The sequence below is a fragment of the Pongo abelii genome, chromosome X, assembly GCF_028885655.2.
Source record: "Pongo abelii isolate AG06213 chromosome X, NHGRI_mPonAbe1-v2.0_pri, whole genome shotgun sequence".
NCBI lineage: Eukaryota > Metazoa > Chordata > Mammalia > Primates > Hominidae > Pongo > Pongo abelii.
The window spans coordinates 111,617,716-111,638,348 of NC_072008.2; the positions used below are offsets into that span (position 1 = coordinate 111,617,716).

Sequence of the window (20,633 nt, forward strand, 5' to 3'; positions counted from 1 at the left end):
TGTGATGTGATACTGAGAAGAATGTATATTCTATTGATTTGGGGTGGAGAGTTCTGTAGATGTCTATTAGGTCTGCTTGGTCCAGAGCTGAGTTCGAGTCCTGAATATCCTTGTTAATTTTCTGTCTTGTCGATCTGTCTAATATTGACAGTGGGGTGTGAAAGTCTCCCACTGTTATTGTGTGGGAGTCGAAGTCTCTTTGCAGGTCTCTAAACACTTGCTTTATGAATCTGTGTGCTCCTGTATTGGGTGCATATATATTTAGGATAGTTAGCGCTTCTTGTTGCATTGATCCCTTTACCATTTTGTAATGCCCTTCTTTGCCTTTAATCTTTGTTGGTTTAAAGTCTGTTTTATTAGAGACTAGGATTACAACCCCTGCTTTTTTTGTCTGTTTTCCATTTGCTTGGTAAATATTCCTCCATCCCTTTATTTTGAGCCTATGTGTGTCTTTGCACCTGAGATGTGTCTCCTGAATACAGCACACCAATGGATCTTGACCCTTCATTCATTTTGCCAGTCTGTGTCTTTTAATTGGGGCATTTAGCCCATTTACACTTAAGGTTAATATTGTTATGTGTGAATTTGATCCATCATTATGATGCTAGCTGGTTATTTTGCCCATTAGTTGGTGCAGTTTCTTCATAGTGTCGATGGTCTTTACAATTTGGTATGTTTTTGCAGTGGCTGGTACCAGTTTTTCTTTTCCATATTTAGTGCTTCCTTCAGGATCTCTTGAAAGGCAGGCCTGGTTGTGACAAAATCTCTCAGCATTTGCTTGTCTGTAAAGGATTTTATTTCTCCTTCGCTTATGAACCTTAGTTTCACTGGATATGAAATTCTGGGTTGAACATGCTTTTCTTTTAAGAATTTTGAATATTGGTCCCCACTCTCTTTGGGCTTGTAGGGTTTCTGCAGAGAGATCCACTGTTAGTCTGATTGGCTTCCCTCTGTTGGTAACCTGACCTTTCTCTCTGTCTGCCCTTAATATTTTTTTCTTCATTTCATCCTTGGTGAATCTGACGACTATGTTTCTTGGGGTTGATCTTCTCAAGGAGTGTCTCTGTGGCATTCTCTGTATTTCCTGAATTTGAATGTTGGCCTGTCTTGCTAGGTTGGGGAAATTCTCCTGGATAATATCCTGAAGAGTGTTTTCCAACTTTGTTCCATTCTCCCCATCACTTTCAGGTACACCAATCAAAGGTAGGTTTGGTCTTTTCACATAATCCCATATTTCTTGGAGGCTTTGTTCATTCCTTTTCATTCTTTTTTCTATAATCTTTTCTTCACTCTTTATTTCATTAAGTTGATCTTCAATCTCTGATATCCTTTGTTTCACTTGATTGATTTGGCTATTGATAATTGTGTATGCTTCAAGAAGTTCTCGTGCTGTGTTTTTCAGTTCCATCAGGTCATTTATGTTCTTCTCTAAACTGGTTATTCTAGTTAGCAATTCCTCTAACCTTTTTTCAAGGTTCTTAGCTTCCTTGCGTTGGGTTAGAACATGTTCCTTTCTTTCAGAGGAGTTTATAATTACCCACCTTCTGAAGCCTACTTCTGTCAAGTTGTCAAACTCATTCTCCATCCAGTTTTGTTCACTTGCTGGCAAGGAGTTGTGATCCTTTGGAGGAGAAGAGGTGTTCTGGTTTTTGAAATTTTTCAGCCTTTTTGAACTGGTTTTTCTTCATCTTCGTGGATTTATCTACCTTTGATCTTTGATGTTGGTGACCTTTGGATGAGTATTTTTGTGTGTGTGTGGACGTCCTTTTTGTTGATGTTCATGCTATTTCTTTCTGTTTGTTAGTTTTCCTTCTAACAGTCAGGCCCCTCTGCTTTAGGTTTGGTGGAGTTTGCTGAAGGTCCACTCCAGACCTTGTTTGCCTGGGTATCACCAGTGAAGGCTTCAGAACAGCAAAGATTGCTGCCTGTTCCTTCCTTTGGAAGCTTCGTCCCAGAAGTGCACCCACCAGATGCCAGCCAGAGCTCTCCTATATGAGGTGTCTGTTGACCCCTGCTGGGAGGTGTCTCCCAGTTAGGAGGCACAGGGGTCAGGGACCCACTTGAGGAGGCAATCTGTCCCTTAGCAGAGCGTGAGCACTATGCTGGGAGATCCACTGCTCTCTTCAGAGCTGGCAGCAGGAATGTTTAAGTTGCTGAAGCTGTGCCCACAGCCACCCCTTTCCCCAGGTGCTCTGTCCCAGGGAGATTGGAGTTTTATCTATAAGCCCCTGACTGGGGTTGCTGCCTTTTTTTCAGAGATGCCCTGCCCAGAGAGGAGGAATCTAGAGAGGCAGTCTGGCTATAGCAGCTTTGCTGAGCTGCAGTGGCCTCCATCCAGTTTGAACTTCCCGTTGGCTTTGTTTACACTGTGAGGAGACAACCACCTACTCAAGCCTTAGTAATGGCAGATGCTCTGCCCCCACCCCCCAAACTCCAGCATCCCAGGTCGACTTCAGACTGCTGTGCTGGCAGCGAGAATTTCAAGCCAGTTGATCTTAGCTTGCTGGGCTCCTTGGGGGTGGGATCTGCTGAGCTAGGCCACTTGGCTCCCTGGCTTCAGCCCCCTTTCCAGGGGAGTGAACAGTTCTGTCTCACTGGCATTCCAGGAGCCACTGGGGTATGAAAAAAACTCCTGCAGCTAGCTCAGTGTCTGCCCAAATGGCCACCCAGTTTTGTGCTTGAAACCCAGGGCCCTGGTGGTGTAGGCACCCGAGGGAATCTCCTGGTTTGCGGGTTACGAAGACCGTGGGAAAAGAGTAGTATCCTGGCTGGAATGCATGGTTCCTCATGGCAAAGTCCCTCAGGTCTTCTCTTGGCTAGGGGAGGAAGTTCCCTGACCCCTCGTGCTTCCTAGGTGAGGAGATGCCCCACCCTGCTTTGGCTCGCCCTCCATGGGCTGCACTCACTGTCTAACCAGTCCTAATGAGATGAGCCTGGTACCTCAGTTGGAAATGCAGAAATCACCCACCTTCTGCATTTATCTTGCTGGAAGCTGCAGACCAGAGCTGTTCCCATTTGGCCATCTTGCCAGCCTTGCCCGGGAGATCTTATTTTTATTTAAAAGACCTTTATTGTGAGTTTGTATATGTTTGTAAGATCATACAAAATTGTGTCGTAGCTAGTAAGTATGATGACCTCACAGGGAATGAGACAGCAGGTGCAAAGGTAAACTAGTAAGTTTTTCTTTATACACCTCTATTTGACTATTACTCTGTTTATAAAATGAGGTTTTATTACTTTTGTAATTTTTAATAAAATTTGCTTTTTCTTTGTGTTTGCATTTCCCTGATTACTAGTAAAGTTGAACAAGTTTTCTTATACTTATTGGCTACTTATATATCTTCTTATGTGAATTGCCTGATCATTGGTATTGCCTATTTCTCCATTAGTTAGTTCATAAATTTGTAGGTGTTCCTGGGTAGTAGGGATATTAAGCATTTGTTGGTCATATGTGTTGCAAATATATTTTCATGTTCATTGATTCATTTTAGTTTTCATGTGATCAAATCTGTGAATCTTTGTTTGTAGCTCTTAAAAGAGTAACTTACTCCTATATGTCCTGCTGTACAAAACATATTAAGTGAAATAAGGCAAGCTGCTGAATGATATGTACAGTATGATCCTCTCTTCCTATTTTGAAAAATAGGGGAAATATGTTTGTGTATATTTGCATATATTTGTATTAGCAAATATTAGCTATGGAAAGATAAAAACCCAAACTGTTAACATTAACAGTGGGGTGAGATGGGAGGAGGCAATTTTTTAACTTTTTCTTTACACATCCTTGTATCATTTGACTTGTTACAAGTTTGTATAACTATTGTAATGTTAAAAATTCCAGTAAAGAAAAAAAGTCTTAAAGAATAATATTGCTGTAATTTCATCATCCTCCTTGGAGGAGAATGTATGTCATGTAGGGCAAGAACCACCCTCTCACAGATTCCCCTTGGAATCACTAAAAGAGAAGTAATTGATTGGATATGTCCCATAACTTATGGTTGGGTGAGTAGCACAATCTCTCAGATACATTCCCAGAGGTTGACACAATACCCACCCCCCGTCTCACACACACACACTATCTGACCTTGGAGACTCTTCTCAATGCTAAATAACACAAAGAGAAAAACGAAGGAGATGGAAGTAGATATTTGCAGAGCGTAATGATAGTGCATTTTCCATGGTAATGCATAGGAGTGGGAGAGGGCTAAGGGGAGACGGAAGGAGTGGTAGCAATGTTTGCATTGCTCAGCACTTGCACCACATATAAAAATAGCTAGTTATGCCTTTGCATTCTAACCAAGTGTCGCATTTGTTCTGTGACCTTATATAAAACGTACTTTCCTGGGTGTGACTTAATAGTACATGCCCCTATGTTGGAAACAGAATAGCAATGCCCTTTGAAAAGAATAGTAGTTGCATAATTTCTCAGCATTGGAAAGGACTTAGAATTGCTTTAGTTTGATCTGTCTTCTAATCCATGAGTTTTTAATGCAAATCTGGTGCAGTTGATCATCTAGTCTATGCATGAACTATTTCCAGTTAGAACTCTCTCCTTTAGAAAGCAGCTGTGATAATTGTTAGAATATTTTTCCTTTAATTGCTCTGAACAGGGATAATTGTTACAATACTCTTCTTTAATTACTCTGAATTTTACCTTTTTATAACCCCTATCCATTGATCCTTCTTCCTTGTGACTTCCCATTAAAAATATGTGAAAATAGCTACTCTGTCTCCTAAGCCTTCCCCTCCAAAACTCTACATGGTACTCATTCCTCAAAACTTTCCAATTATGTCATGATTTCTGAATTATTCACCATCCTACTACTTTGGAAACTATTTAATTTGTTTGAAATGTAATATTCTGAAATAGTTACACCTCTTCAAATGTCTGCCTAGTATAGAGTGCAGTTAAGATGATTGCCCTTGATTTGGATATTTTACTGGTCTCTCTGGTGTCACTGTAGCACTGGATTAACATTACTTTTTAAGCTAGGTTTCTCACATCCCATGCTTACAGAATCAATTGCTTGCTTTCTTTTCTTTTCTTTTTTTTAACTTAGCTGCAGAGTTTCACACTTATCACTGTAAAATGCCATCTGGTTGGTTTAGGCTAACAATTCCAGGCTCTTGCATTATCTGTTTCTCTGAAGAATGGATCTGCTTCTTTAATGCTTCAGCCCATGCCCAGAGGGAATGCAAAAAGCCAAAAGCAAAAACAACAGGAGGAACCAGGCAGCCATAAACAAGCATGAACTGGCCTTCATCTATGCTTATTCCTTGATCCATGTCAGTTTGGCCCCTGCCTCCCTTTCCTAACCCCCTGCTCATTCATCATTCTAGCTTCCTGTCAGCTCCAGTCTCATCTCTAGTTTTATCTTCTCAGCTTGTCTGCCTTGCTGCCTCCCAAGCCTATATGCCCAATTTATTGCTTGTCTCCTCTACCCTGTTCTGGCCTTGGGACCCTTTCCTTTGAACTAACCCTAAAAACTACCTTATGTTTCAGCCCAATCACTTCCCTAGCTCAACTCCCTTCTTGCTCTGACCTTGGAGTGCCAAACCCGGGAAAAATACTGTCAACATATAAATTAATAATTGTTCCCTATTGGGGTTCATCAACAAAAGTTATGTTCATGTCTTTCATGTTGTCACATAAAACACTGATAAGTAAGTTGAACACTGAGCCAAGGACAGAAAATCTGTACTACATTCCTTTTAGAGTATCTGTCCTTGGTTTTCTATTTCTTTTTTTCTCTAAAGTTTAATGAATCTGATTTTTTAAATTGTACAGGGTTGCACTAACTAATACAATAGCCACTAGCCATATGTCTATATAAATTTAAGTTTCCTTTGATTAAAATTAAAAATTCAGTTCCTAAGATGGCATGTTTCAAGTAGCCACACAGTTCTAGTGGCTATCATAAATATATGATACAGATATAAAACATTTTCACCACCGTAGAAAATTCTATTTGATTATGCCCAGCATAACCTTATAACAATATTGCAAGTACTCTTCATTTTGCCATTGATTCATTAGTTAACTGTTTTGTTCAACTAGTCATGAATATGTCTATCTTTGCTTTACATGCTCACATTTTTCTATCTTGCCCAAAAGGATATCATAAAATCTTTTGCTGAAATAAAAATACATTGACCACAATAATACCCTGGTCTAATTGCTGAGAATGCTTTTTAAAAAAAATTTTTTTTTAAGACAGGGTCTCCCTCCAGTCACCCAGACTGGAGTGCAGTGGCATTATCTCGGCTCACTGCAGCCTCGACTTCTCAGGCTTAGGCAATCCTCTCACCTCAGCCTCCCGAGTAGCTTGAAGGACAGGCATGTACCACCACTCCCAGCTAATCTTTTCTTTTGTATTGTTAGTAGAGACAGGATTTTGCCATGTTGCCCAGGCTGGTTGAGAAACCCATTTATTAGGTGTTTATTGCCTTTTAACATATCACCCCAAAATTTAGTTGGTTAACACAATAATCTTCTCTTATAGCTCAGGTTTTCTATGGGTCCGAAATTTGGCAGTGGCTTGACTCAGGGTCTGTCATGTAGTTATAGTCAAATGTTGTCTGGGAATGTTTTTATCTTAATGTTTCAGTGGAAGTGAGAAATCTACTTCTAGAGTGGCTCACTCATGTGGCTGGCAAGTTGGTGTTGGCTCTTAGCATGGGCCTCAGTTCTTCACCACATAGGCCTTAACACAGGTCTACCTTAGTGTCCTCAAGGCTTGGCAAGTGATTTCTCCTAAATCAATCTATCTGAAAGACCTAGCCAGAAGTTTCAGTTTCTTTTATGACCTAGCCTTATGAGTCAACACTATCACTTCCTCCATATTCTATTGGCCACAAAGGGTCAGTCCTAATTCAATGTAGGGGGAGACCACACAAAGTGAACAACACGATGACTGGTTCATTGGGGGTTACATCGATTAGGTTACATTGAATTTGCTATCACCACTCAAAATAGGAAATGATAGCCAGGCATGGTGATGGGCACCTGTAATCCCCCCTACTTGGGAGGCTGAGGCAGGAGAATTGCTTAAACCCGGGAGACAGTGGTTGCAGTGAGTCGAGATCACGCCACTGCACTCCAGCCTGGGCAACAGAGTGAGACTCTGTCTCAAAAACCGAAAACAAACAAACAAAAACAAAACAAAATGAAACAAAACAAAATCAAAATAGGAAATGAGCTAGTTTGCCATGGCTCATTATTGGTGAACAACTACTTGCTCCTGGGAAGCATATTTCGGGAGCCATCTGTATAATATTCTGCTACAATTTCCCCTAAAAGCAACATCAAATTTACTAATATATACTGTCTGGAATCTTTTCTTCCTGTTTCAAAATTTGAGTATTTTGGTCGAGGGAGTATTGGTGGTGGTATATGATTGGATGGAGAAGGTAGAGACTATCATTACCTTCTTCTGCATTCACTTTTTACTTTTTTGCCTTGTAAAATAAACATATATTTATTTTGTAATTTTTTCTAATTAAATAATACAAGGTATAATATGCTTTCTATCATCATTACTTTCTCCTCCACAGTGTTGTGATCTCTAGTTAAGAAGTATTGCCCATATAGTTCTTGTCATCAGTCTGTAACATACACTCATAACAATATTACTTCTGTTTCCTCTTTCCATTTTATCCTCAATTGAAAGGATATCTATCCTGCTTAAGTGATATATTCCTTTCTGCATAGATGGATAACTTCTTAACATTCAGTGCTATTCCTCCTTTGCTACTCTGGGCTTTTTCTATTTTAAAAGTACATATTCTCTAGTTGTGGATTGCTAGTTGCAACTCCTACTTTGTCAAGCCTTAGTGATTTATGGAGATTATACACACACAAACACATAATTCAAGTTTACTGTGTTCTCTAGATGTTGTACATTCAGGGACAGATTTGAGTGTTGTTGAGTCTGAAGCTTTTATAATTTGAGGAGCCCACATCAAAGTAAGGAATATAAAATTAGCAATACAGAATTACTAGGGCCACTCCTAGGGCATTGGAAGTGCAAGTGAGAGGCCTTGAAGCTTAAGCTTCATTAGTGTCACAGTAAATAAATTTCCATGTGCATCTGTGCCAGGTGAGGAAGGATGGGTAGCCTGAAGTTGCTGGGCTGGGAATTCCTGGAAGAGGATGGTATGGCCTCCAAAGATAGGAAACACTAAGAAAAAAAAAAAAAGAAGGAAGACTCTTTCCAACTTCAGAAATCTATCTGACTTTTGGCCTTAATTTCCCTGTTTTAGTTGTCTTCATAAAACAATTGTCTTTTTTTAGAGTAGCATTCAGTTTTCAATAGCAAGGAGACCCGTGTTCAGCTATGCTGAGGTTTCCAGGGCCTCATTTTAGAAACAAGCATAGCTCAAATCATGCTGAGCTTAAGAGCATTCCATGACAAGCAACAGAAGCTTTTCAAACTATGGTCAGAAGGCACATTTCATGACCTCTAGCTTGAGAAACATTAGGTAGCTTGTTGCTTTGTCCCCAGAGAAGTGGCATGTAAGAAAAATCAAAAGTAATGGTGCCAGGAGTGTTACCAACTGTGGTGGAAATCCTACAGTTTGCAAAGGTGTCTCCAAAAAGAAGAAAGAAAACCTCAAGAAGGTCCTTTAGCCTAGTGGTTCCCAAAAGTTTCCTCCCTCTACTAGGAGGATCTTTCAGAGAGGCTACCCAGCCACTCACAAGTATATTGGAAGATATTGGACCTGAAATGTTTGGAATCACAGATGTGGGACTCTTCTTTCCAAAAAGATTGCTATATAACCTTATGTCACCATTCTCACCCAGGGCCCTGTAATGTACACAGCAAGCTTGTGCTAAGAGAAGAACTAATTTTCATATATGAGGTGTCAAAGTAGAGGAAAACCAGTAAATGACAGACCTTTTTTGTATGCTTGAACATTTTAAGTGTTTTATGAGATTTTAAACAAGTTTAAATAAAATTTTTGAATAAGTGTCTATTAAGGTATATATTGCCAATCTTAAATGTGTTAATGAAAAAAGAAGAAACAACCAAGAATATTTTGAATCTATATTTTTCATAGTACACACATGCCCTTGCAGTGTAATTTTTTCAGATTATGTGATTAGCAACTTACATATCAAAATGAATATGTGGTTCTTTGTGTACAAAGATGGAAGTACTGGCTTTGGAGTTGTTTTTCCAGTAAAAGGGATGCGAATTGGCAAGACAGGAGGGGCTATTAAGGGCCAAAGAGCAGAGAGATGCATCCTGGTCCTCTAGGGTATCAAACCCATGTCCTTGGCACTGTGTCCATGGTACTCCTACCAACTGGGCTACTGTCTGTAACCTTGCCATGTAACATCTCAGTTCTGTTAAGCACGATTGCTCACAAACACAGCCTCCTTCAAGTCCTTACTGAATATGGTTTGTTCCCAGCCAAAAAAACTCACGGGAAGGAATGGGAATACATTTTAATTTTTTAGCATTAAAAGTTGCTGTTTTACTTTCTGGAAGTTTCTTAGCTTGAAAAACCATGATTTTGTGCTCTGAGGTGATCCACTTGGTGATATCTGCTTAAGCAGTCACTAGCTACTCTTAGGCTATGACTGGGTTCCATTTCTTTTTATAAATCCTGTTATTTCTGTTAGGAGGGCTTGAGGGCGGAAAGGGGGAAGGGGGAACTGGATAGCTCAGGGCCCTAGCTAATGTCATCTGATCTCTCTTACCCCGAGGCTTTTTTGCATTTGGCTCCTCTTCACACACTCTCAAAATATGCACCGCACCGGCCCTTCAACAGTCATCAACAAGTGGACTCTGGAGTCAGACTGCCTGAGTTGGAAGCCAGGCTCTTCCAATTACTAGCTGTGAGGCTTTAGGCAAGTTGCTTCATCTCTCTGTGCCTCAATTTCCTTGACTAAACACTTGGGGGCAATAATTTAAAACTTAGAATAATTGTCAACAAAATTAAATGAGATAATACATGCAAAGCACTTAGTCTGGTGCATACAGTAAGCACTTAATCAATTTTAGCTATTAAAATATACCAACAATTAAAAGTTCCAAAGGGCTAATGGCCTTTAGATAACAGAATGGATTGGAGAAGAAGGGGATGGTACAAATATGGGACGCGTAATGTTGGCAGAGAGATCGTTTCAGGGTAAAACACAATCTGAGAAATTCCTAGACCATGGACAGATTAGGGTTATTTTCATAAAGTTTGAAGTCAGGAAAGAGAGAAATAAGAACATGTTGGAAGGAGGCAGGGAGATTATGGTTAATAGGGTGAAAGGAAAAGAAGTCCTGAAGTTGGAAAACAAATGCCCTATTTCAAGGCTGTGCTCAGGTCACAGCCCCGTGCCTGGAGGCCATCTATTTGCCTTCTGTTCTGCTAGGGGAGCTGACCTTCCCCAAGCTGGCCACAAAAATCCCCATAATGCCAGCGTACAAGGTAAAGTTTCCATGCTCCTCCATATCTCCTTCCCCCTTGAAAATAACAATAAATTTAAAAATCTGTAAGTTCTCTGTCAAGTTCTGGTCAAACACGTAGTTTCCCCTCCCCGCACCTGGGGAGGGGGGCGGTCCCAAGAGCCATGTTGCTAATCCCTATGGAGTCTCCAAGTGGCTAGCCTCCCACAGAGGCTTGCAACTAGTGAGCCCAATGATCTAGCCTGGATTGTTTTCCTGGCCTGGACTTGCCCTTTAGACAGGCTAAAACAGTCTTTGCCATTAAGGGCCACGGGGCATTTTCTCCCACACCCCACGTTTAGCAAATCGCATTGTTAAAAAAAAAAAAAAAAAAAAAAAGCCTTGACTTATGAACAGCTCTTCCCTTTAGCAAAGATTCTCTTCAGAGTTCCTTTAAATGTTGTATTTTTTGACTCCGTATCTTATTTCTAAAAACTAAATGTGTATGTAAAAGTGTAATTTTTCTGTTAACTAGTTCACCTGCCCTTCTCTAGTTAAGAAATGTTAATTTCAGACTCACATTTCGGAAGATTCAGAAGAGTTTTACTGATCATCCAGGAATTCTTAAAGTGTGTTTTAAAACGGTTTATTTTGTGTGGTAAAATTGTCAAGATTTGAATTATTGGAAAGTGTAATTTCAAATATGTATCATATTTGAATTATCGAGAAAATTCGATCCAGCACACCCGGGTTTGTTTTTTCGGGGAGGTAGTGGTTGGTTTTCTCTGCAACCGTTAACAGAGAATTTTCTTTATTTAGCGAGACCCGGTTCCTCAGACAGGCTGTGGCCATTACACAGCTCACTGAGACTTGGAAGTTAAGGAATGTAAAGAGGTCAAACTCTGGCATTGAAACAGTCAGGAAATAAACAAAAACTACCAATATGTAAAGATATTACAGAAATTAGAAGAATGAGTAAGAAATGGAGAGCTCGAGGTCAGTGGGAAGAATTATTCGTATAAATCTTCTTAGAAGAGGTAGGTAATTATTAGTCAAAAAATAAAGAAAGAAACAGGAAACAAGTCCCCCCACATCGCTTTCCGACCCCGGAGTTAGGGTGCGCAGAATGCCGTCTGGGAGCTCCAGAGAAAGTAAGCAGTGTCGGGACATTTACTAAAGTGCTCTCTGCAGAGCATGAGTTTAGAATGCGGTTAGTTTATGCACCGACTCCCCTTCCCAGGAATGTTTCAAGGGGCTCTTTCTCAAAGCTGAATCACGTTTGTGAGATTCTTTTAAGCCACGTGTCAGTCCCCCAGCGCTTTAAAGGAAAACGGAAGCAAACAACTTGGGCACTTGGAAAAGTTTTGCAATGAATGAGCGAATGAATGAAACCCGGCCGGAACGCTGGAGACTGGAAGGGAAGCAGGAATTTTCTCCGCGCGCTGCGAATATGGCATATGCAAAACCTAGGACCCAGGGCAGGCCGGGCTTTGGAGACGACAGTCAGTCTTACTCAACCCTGCGCACCTGAGAACAGGTGCTGTTCTGAGTGAACGACTGGGACCTGGCACGAACTAGCCTGGGGCCAGAGGAGATAAGGCCTGCCGGGAGGAGAGTTCCCAGCGGCTCTGTCCATTCTGCTCTTGCCCTCGGCTAATGGCTTTGAAGGCCAAGCTGTGACAGCCCCGGGGCGCACTCGGTGCCTTCCTCTGTTCAAATAGGTGCTCGCCTAGGACTGATTCCCAACCCATGGCAAGTCATTTCCTTCTGTAACTCGGTAGGTCTTTGCAAGAAATGGAGCGATAAAATCAGAGGGACAGAAAGAGAAAACAGACAACTAGAAAAGTCACGAGTGTTTCTTGGGAAGTCTAGGGCGCGGGTTGTTTGGACTGTGGCAGGGCTGTGGGGCCCAGACTGGGAGCGGCGCGGAGCGGGACCGGTTTTCCGGGGCTGGCAGCTGCCTGGAAAAAGTTTCCTGTGGAACACTCGCCAGCGGGGGCGGGGGCAGGGGCGGCTGGCGCAGCAGTGGACGTGGGAGGGGGCAGGAGGGCCGGGGGAGGCCGCGAAGGGCCTGCTCGCAAACCGTTATAGTCCTTCAGCACCTCCCTCGGCCGGTGGCCCTCCTAGCCTGCCTCCCCGCCGGGCGGCTGCCCACCTGGCGACGTGACGCTGCACCAATCCCTTTCGAGCTGCTCCCGGGTCCCCTCTCCTTGCACCGCCCCCCTCCCCACCCTGAAAGAGGCGCACCCTCACGGGGCAGACACAGCGCTGTCGCCACGGAGCACCCTTCTAGCTTCTTCGTCTCCAGGACGGACGCTCAGGCTCCTCTCTCGCCTTAGCCCAACTTGCTTTCCCGCCTCGCAAACTGGTTTCTCTCCACTCCCAACTCTTTTCACTCCACGTTTCCCCTCCTCTATCTCCCACGCCACGAACTCCGATCCCCAAACTCCTCTCTCCCGCCCTCCCCTTTCCCCTCTCCTCCCTTCAACTCTTAATCCGCTTCCACCTCAGACTCTGCGCGCACCCAACTCAGTCGCCCGCTCCCGTTCGGCTCCTCGAAGCCATGGCGGGACCTGGGGGCTGGAGGGACAGGGAGGTCACGGATCTGGGCCACCTGCCGGTGAGTAGAGGACGCCCGTCGCCCCCCGAAATGCTCTCTTTTGGCGGGTTCTGAGTACCAGAGGGAGGGAGCGGACGCCCTCAAAACGGGCTAGACCAGGACTTCGACGGGTCCCGCGGGCGCGGAAGGAGACCCTGGGAGCCGGCATGCAGCAAAGGCGCCCCCTGGGCACCGGGACCGCACCAAACTCCAACGAAAGGCAAAGGCACGCGGCGGTGGGAAGGAGAGACAGAGAAAGAGATGGCAGTGGGGTGCTGCGGACCCTAAACAGCGGGGCATTTTAAATATGTGACCCGCCTTGTGTAGCGGAGCTCCAGTACCTGTCTTAGCCCGCTGGTTCCAACAGAGGTCAAAAAGTGCAACGTCGCGTGGCTTCCTGAGAGTACTCCTCCCTGTTATCCCGCCGCCCCCTCGTTTGCTGCTTCTTTTGCCATGGGAGATGCTTACTTGCGGGGTGACCCTTACTTTTAGGTGACAGCGACTAGAAAATTAAGGCGTTTGAGTCCTACTTTTCTTATTTTCTAATACACTTTCTAAAACCTTATTCTTGCCAGGGCAATGTTCCTGATTTAGTGTTGTGAGAGTGAAAGAACTCGACGCCGTTTGGGGAAGGAGTGAATTCTGCACACTCGATTTTTTTTTTTTTTATATTGTGTTCCTTACCCAACCAGATTTAGCTTTTTCTTGTGGTTTTCATTTGTGGGCTCTTGTTTTCCCGAATGCCCATCTTTCCTCTAGAGTTGTAATTGATTGGTAAGCTATTATCGCCGTCGTAATTAGTAGACTTATTATTTTGGCAGCGCCGTTTATTTCATTGGCATTTGGTTTCTGGTTAATATTGGATCCCACCCAAATCCGTGTTTCAAGTTCCCTTTTTAGACTGGCATTTCACTCGCACCCTGTCTTGAATGCAAAAGGCCCCTGGATTCACCGAAAGGGAATAAGCAGGCACCGCGCTGGAATGATCACCAGGCAACTGTAGTTCAGGGCAGTGGCCTGCTTGCTTTGAAAAAAGCTAAATATTAACCTTAAGGTTATAGGACTATTCAAAGTCGATTGACTTAATTTTACACATATTTGGCATTTAAAGAATGTGTTTTTGATTATGACAGAAGCCTGCCTCCCTCAAAAATAGGGCATTCCCAAAGCCTTCCCTATATTATTTTACATTAGATGCTATATGTGGAGAGGTAAGGTGGTACACATGGGTAACATTTTACCAAATTGTTCTCTGCCATTTAAAAAAAATCAATGCAAACTTGAATTACAGATATTAGTGTTGCAATTATTTATGCAGCTTCATAAAATATGTCACAGAACTTTTTAAAATTAAATCTTTTCTCATTCTGCATGAACCCAGAATTTCTTTCTTTCAGTGTGCATACATGAGATTTCCGGAAAATGGAGGCCTCAGTTGGTGGTTTCCTTTCTAAGTAGAACTTTCATATTCAGACTAGATTTGCACCCAAGTAAAAGTATAAAACCAAGGAGTAAAATGTTACCCTTCCTCCAACATTCTCTGCCTATGGTTGGGAAAAGAGAAAAAAAGCAAACTATGGCAGATATGTAAAACTGATGCAGGCAGGTGGGCAAACTGAAATAAACTCCCTTCTAAATATGACTAAACGGGTGAATGGTAAAGACCTCATAGAAATGATAGGGCAGGGAATTCCAAACCCAAGGAAAAAAAGAAGAAAAGGTTTACTGCCACAAAACAAAACAAAAAAAACGAAAAAAAAAAAAACGTGGGGAAATGGCCCAGACTACCTGACCTGGTCATGGCCCTGGGACATAAGAGTTTGGTGGAGCCCAGGAGATAAGAGGAAAGGCTGCAGTCTTTACATTGCAGTTCAGTGGAATATTAGTTTCCTGGAGCTTGGTGGAGTGGGTGTGTGAGGAGGGTAGAAAGATAAGATTGGTTTTTAATATAAGGGGAGTAGCGAGAAGATACAAAACTTCAGGACATTGATGCTTGGCCTCATTTTACAGACTTCATGAAAGTCTCATAAAGTCCTCAGATTATAACAATTTCTAAATTTTATACATGAGCCATTTTGTCTCATGTGTGGGTTTTCACTCTCTGAGCAAATTATGCATAATTCTCCCCTGTCCTCAAACACCCAGATTCAAACCCTAAGAAATCTAGCAGAAGAGCAGTAGCATGCCCTTTAGAATTTTCTTTACTATCAAATTTTTCGACATGGAAAAGTTATTGTTGCTTTAGTCGCTGAGTTATATTTTTCAGCGATTTGGGGTTTCTTTACATTTGATTTATTTTCTGACTCTTTGAAGAAATAAAACCAAATGAAGAGGTGAAGAGACATCTTAATCAGTTGTGTTGAAGTTTGCATTTTGATGCAAAGTAGAGTTGATAAAGCAAGTAAAGAAACCTTCATATGATGGTATCCCTTGCAGTAATTATCCTCAATAGGACATAGTGGAGGTCAGAAAATTGCCATCTGTAAACACCAAGTATACCAATTTGGCAACAGCCAGACAATGAGGGAAGATTCAAACCTTGGAGTTGCAAACTGAGAAAAAACATTCAGAATGTGGAAGAATAAATAAATATGACTCTAGTTTGAGATTGATACATTATGTCCTTTGCAGGCCTAGCCAGCTAAATGACCACAAGACAAAGACCCTTAAGGGAGGATAGACTTGCTTTACAAATTGAGACTTGAAGAAATTGGTAGGTTATTTGGTATTTTTGTTATGAGATAGATATTATTTTTAAACCTAAAAGAGTAAGCAGGAATGAAAGCTGGGAAACAAGAAAGGGTGAGAAAATTATATAAATTTCAACATTAAAACATTCACTTTTATACAATGATATAACTTTTTCACGTAATGCACTAAAATCAGAGACAAAATAAGAGAGCCAATGTAATTACAATAGGTCAATTCCATTATGTTTGTTAATTAATGGGTTACTGTAATTTTCTGATTTTCTATTGAATAAATATTTTCTATAGGTGAAAAAACAAAAAAGAGTGCAGAGATTTGTGGTTTGTGTTTCCTTTCTGAAAAGAGAAGTACAAAGCTTTATGTCTTTATATATATCTTTGTAATATATGTGTGTATGTATATTCACCTTGCCCACCAGCAATACCTAGGGATGTGCGTGTATGCCTCTCTCTCTCTGTATATATACATATATATACACACACACACATATACACTTATATATGTTTGGGTGATAGATATATATGGTAAGATATATATATAATATAATATTTTATATATATATATATATATATATATATATATATATATATATATTCCTAGTATGCCTGTGTCCTTGAGACTGGAAACTATTTCTTCCTCTCCAAATCTGTCATGTCTTTCACTATGACTATCCCCTTTGCCTTCTGTGCCCAGTATGGTAATGACATTCCTCACGGCTGTGGCCTTGGTATTTGACACTGCCATGTGCAGTCCTAATCTATATTGGGGTCAGGATTAGACAGGCCTTGAGGGGACAGTAGTGGCAGAGGTTATCTGAAATAGCACATGATCCAAAAACTATATTTGAAATACATTAGGCTTATATTTAAATATAACTGCCAGCTCTACCCAGACCAGGCCTGCTATCCACATTTGGTCATGAGAAATTTCCCACTTTACCAAGTTCCTTAGCCCCCTGTTTAGAAGCAGTTTTACCTTCATTTCAGTCAACCATAATTGAAATATTCAACATAATCCTCAATTACATATATATAGAGCATCACCTCTGCATAACACTGCACATCAGTTTATATTCTCAGTCTTTTTTCCAGTTTCTAGAGCAATGGTTTTCATATGGTAGTGCACAAGAACAGTGCACAAAAATCAAGAATAATTTGGAGATTTTGGGACCCATCATCAAAAATTCTGATTTCATAATTCCAAGGAATCTGTATTGTTAACAGTATTACCCAGATGATTCTTTTGTAGCGAGAGTCTATACAGTCTACAGTTTGAGAAACACTAGTCTGGATGAAGAGATTTCCCCTTTAATGCCACCATGTAAATTGTGAAGCCCATTCCTCTGACTATCTCTGAAACTCACTCTGGCACTCATCTTACCGTATCCATCCCTTTCATGTTCTCTCTCCATAAACTCTTTTCATAAAATTGCTGTTTCTAATATTACAAATAAAAGGAGGAAAGCCTCTGCTATCTCCTTCAAGGTACTGTGCAGTCTCCTTTTTGCAGCCTGACTGCTGGAACGTGTTTCCTCACTCTCCTTTACTATCCTAAATTTGAAATTTGTTGCTACTCATGTTGACCATTTTTGGTTCCTTTTTCTCCTTAGTCTCTGCCATATTTGGTTCTGTGGATCAGCCTCTGCTTTGAAATTCTCTCCCTTGACCAGTTAACACTGCTTTCTATTGGCTCTTTTCCTTCCAGTTACTCCCATCCCTGGCTTTTATTAAAATTAGCCATCAAGATAGTCTTTCTTCCCTACCCTTGAATTCAGGAGACAGAAACAACTCCCCAAAATTTGAGATTTCAGTGGGCAGCCAGACTAGGACTTTTAAACTGCAGGAGATAATTTAGATGCATAGAAAGATAACGAAAGTACAACAGGTTTGTCTAACAGTTTATGGTTCAAAAATGTTTTAAGACTTAGATTTTTAGTAATTTATTGTAAGACAAACTAGAAATTAGTTTCTTCTTTACTGACCATTTTGTATACCCAAATGGGACATCAAAACATACCAAACCCCCAAATAATCTCCAAATTGGTATAGCAGTCATAGATACGAACATCTATCCTCTTCTGGTTTTCTTATCTCAAGGTGGCAGGGCAGAGGAAAGGACCAAATAATTATGGAAACCCCTCTGACATGGAACTTCTATTTTCACAGCGACCAAAAAGATTGTTCCTTTCCAATTCTTCCTTCCTTGGAAACCCAGAATAAACTTGCTCTGACTGTAAGTGCAAAATATATGAGGAATTTGGCGTTGTTAACCTAGTATTAAGCATAGTCCTTCTCTTTTCCCCAATTTAACATTTAGTCTTGAAAGAGAGTAGCATGGAGATGGGGAACAAAAATAGCATATAGAACTAAAGAGAACAATATAGTCTTAGAATATATGAATACTAAGTTGAGCTGCCTTTAAGAGGAAATTTTTAAAATGTTATTTTATTAAACATGAGTACAAAAGATGGTTTGGTCATTTGAGAGCAGAAATCAAGTTTCCCGACATAGATATGAGGCCTCCATGAATTTTGACGGGCATTTTATTCTAGTCCATTTCCTTAGTGTCTTTTTTGAATAATTAGATAACTGTATTCAAATCAGGGTAAAGTATTTATGTTATTGAGGACTAGAGAAAGGAATAAAGAAATTTAAGACTGTGCTCAAAGATTCAAAAATAAAGCTTGTACAGATGTTACAATAATTCTCTAATATATGGTATCTTTTCCAGCTAAAATGCAGCCTTAACTATAGCAAAGATTAGTTTACCAATAGGAATCAGCTAACATGTTTGATTATTTTGACAGATGGCCAAAGACTGTTTCTCCAGAATTAACAATGTCTAAAATAAATCCCTCAATGATATCCATCATATAAATGTGCTACAGTGATAAAGTCTTCAAGTCAGTCCCTAGTAACTTTTTTGTTGGCTTTTCTCTCATAAATCTTTCAATGAGTTATAACAAAAGTGATATGCTTAATAATAAGGATAATATAATGATCTATTTTTACTTCTTAGATCCTAAAAATTATCATTTTAGATAAATTACATGTTCGTTGGGAGTATATTTCTGGAACTGTTTCTTTGAAATGATAACTGTGTATTGTGATCTTAACTTTGATGATCATTTTGAAAAACTAAGTTGCTAGGCTGCTGCTTTATCTAACAATGCTTTTATCAATTCAGTGGAAACATCTAGATTTTAGAATGATTGATAGACTGTGATTTTTATCTGTAGAATTTTAGAGCTGAGAGATCACCTATCACAACACTTTTATTTTATATATGTGAAAACTGAATCCCAGAGAGAGTAAATAACTTACCCAGAGTCATATAGTTAATTAATGGTAGAGCTGGGGCTAAAATTCAAGTCTTCTGACTCTCTGTCCGGTTGAATACTTATTGAATGATGTAATCCCAAAGCTATGTCTTTTTCCTGTGACAGTTTTGCTAGATTACACAAATATCATGGCAGTTTTAAGGAGTTTATAATTTCATTCATCTAAGTTGCATATGCTCAATAGTTTTCCTGTTTAGCTTATATTTATCACAGCAATAAAAATGTTTTCAAACAGGATTAAACAACATTTGTGTATATAAAATAAACTTTCAATAAGGTATGTGAATTTCCAAGAATTTGCCAATGTTCTTACCACTTTGTGTATAAATAGGCATCTACTCATGCCTCATATAAGTTTTGCTAAAATAGCAAAATAGGCTGCTAGACTAAAAGTTCAAACAGTGATAAAATTCAAGAAACCATGTTTTGTGGTGAACAGTCAAGGAGTACCCATATTTAAAGGTAGGAAAACAATACTTGAAGATAAATATGGAAGCCTCACAACTCTATCCCAAAACATGTTATGTTTTGTTTCCTATGATGCCACATTTAGGGTTAAGTCACAGAAAACGTCACTTTGTGCCATGAACAGGTATTTAGCAGATGCAAAGTTTAACTTTTAAAAAATTGTCTAATTTTCTTAAAATGATGCTCTTTTAACATCATGATCTTGCTTTGTTATTCATATTTAGTGATGGTATTTGTTTCTTAAGAGCTGTTACAGGTTGGTGCAAAAGTAATTGCAGTTTTGCCACTATTCTAATGCCAAAACCCCAGTTACTTTTGCATCAACCTATAATTCAAATAAGTAATCTAAACTTTGTATCCAACATCTAGTCATCATTGTTGCATGTTAAATTTTCTGCTTGTCTAGTTATCACTCAAAAGAATAATATCGGCTGGGCGCAGTGGCTCATACCTGTAATCCCAGCACTTTGGGAAGCTGAGGTGGGTGGATCATGAGGTCAGGAGTTCGAGACCAGCCTGACCAACGTGGAAAAACCCCGTCTCTGCTAAAAATACAAAATAAGCTCAGCTACTCGGGAGGCTGGGCTGAGGCAGGACAGTCACTTGAATTCGGGAGGCAGAGGTTGCAGTGAGCCAAGATCGCGCCATTGCACTCCAGCCTGGGCAACAAGAGTGAAACTCCGTCTCAAAAAAAAAGAAGAATATTAAAAGATAAAAGAGTACTTCCATTGCAAATAAATGAACTTATTTCTATTTTATCTTTCTAATTACATCATTAATATGCCTCAGCCCTCAGCCTTACATAATTGTGTGCATTTTACAGTTTTATGCTAAATAATTACACGACTACTTAATGTCCATACTGCTTATTCTTTTTTATGAATGAGTATAGTCAGTTCAAGGAGATTGTGACATGTCTATTCTTTTGGTAAATGACATTTAGGTTCTTCCCATGTAAATTTTAACAGAACAAGGCAGATTGGAAATACCACTTAAGATAGTTGAATGCAGCCATAAAAACGGATGAGTTCATGTCAGTTGTAGGGACATGGATGAAGCTGGAAACCATCATTCTCAGCAAACTATCGCAAGGACAAAAAGCCAAATGCCGCATGTTTTCACTCATAGGTGG

General features: G+C 40.4%; 1 protein-coding gene across 4 annotated transcripts in view; it reads left to right on the top strand.

Moving 5' to 3' along the window:
* The first annotated feature begins 11,751 nt into the window (after positions 1-11,751).
* Positions 11,752-20,633, top strand: part of NRK (Nik related kinase) — a 136,870-nt gene continuing 127,988 nt past the window's right edge. For 3 of the 4 annotated variants that reach the window (XM_024241091.2, XM_054544922.1, XM_024241090.2), the window contains exon 1: positions 12,640-13,005. In XM_024241091.2, the coding sequence (XP_024096859.1) occupies positions 12,949-13,005 (57 nt within the window). In that variant the 5' untranslated portion in view covers positions 12,640-12,948. Of the gene's footprint in view, positions 12,163-12,639; positions 13,006-20,633 lie in introns of those variants that run through there. The other variant, XM_054544921.2, reaches the window with a different exon arrangement.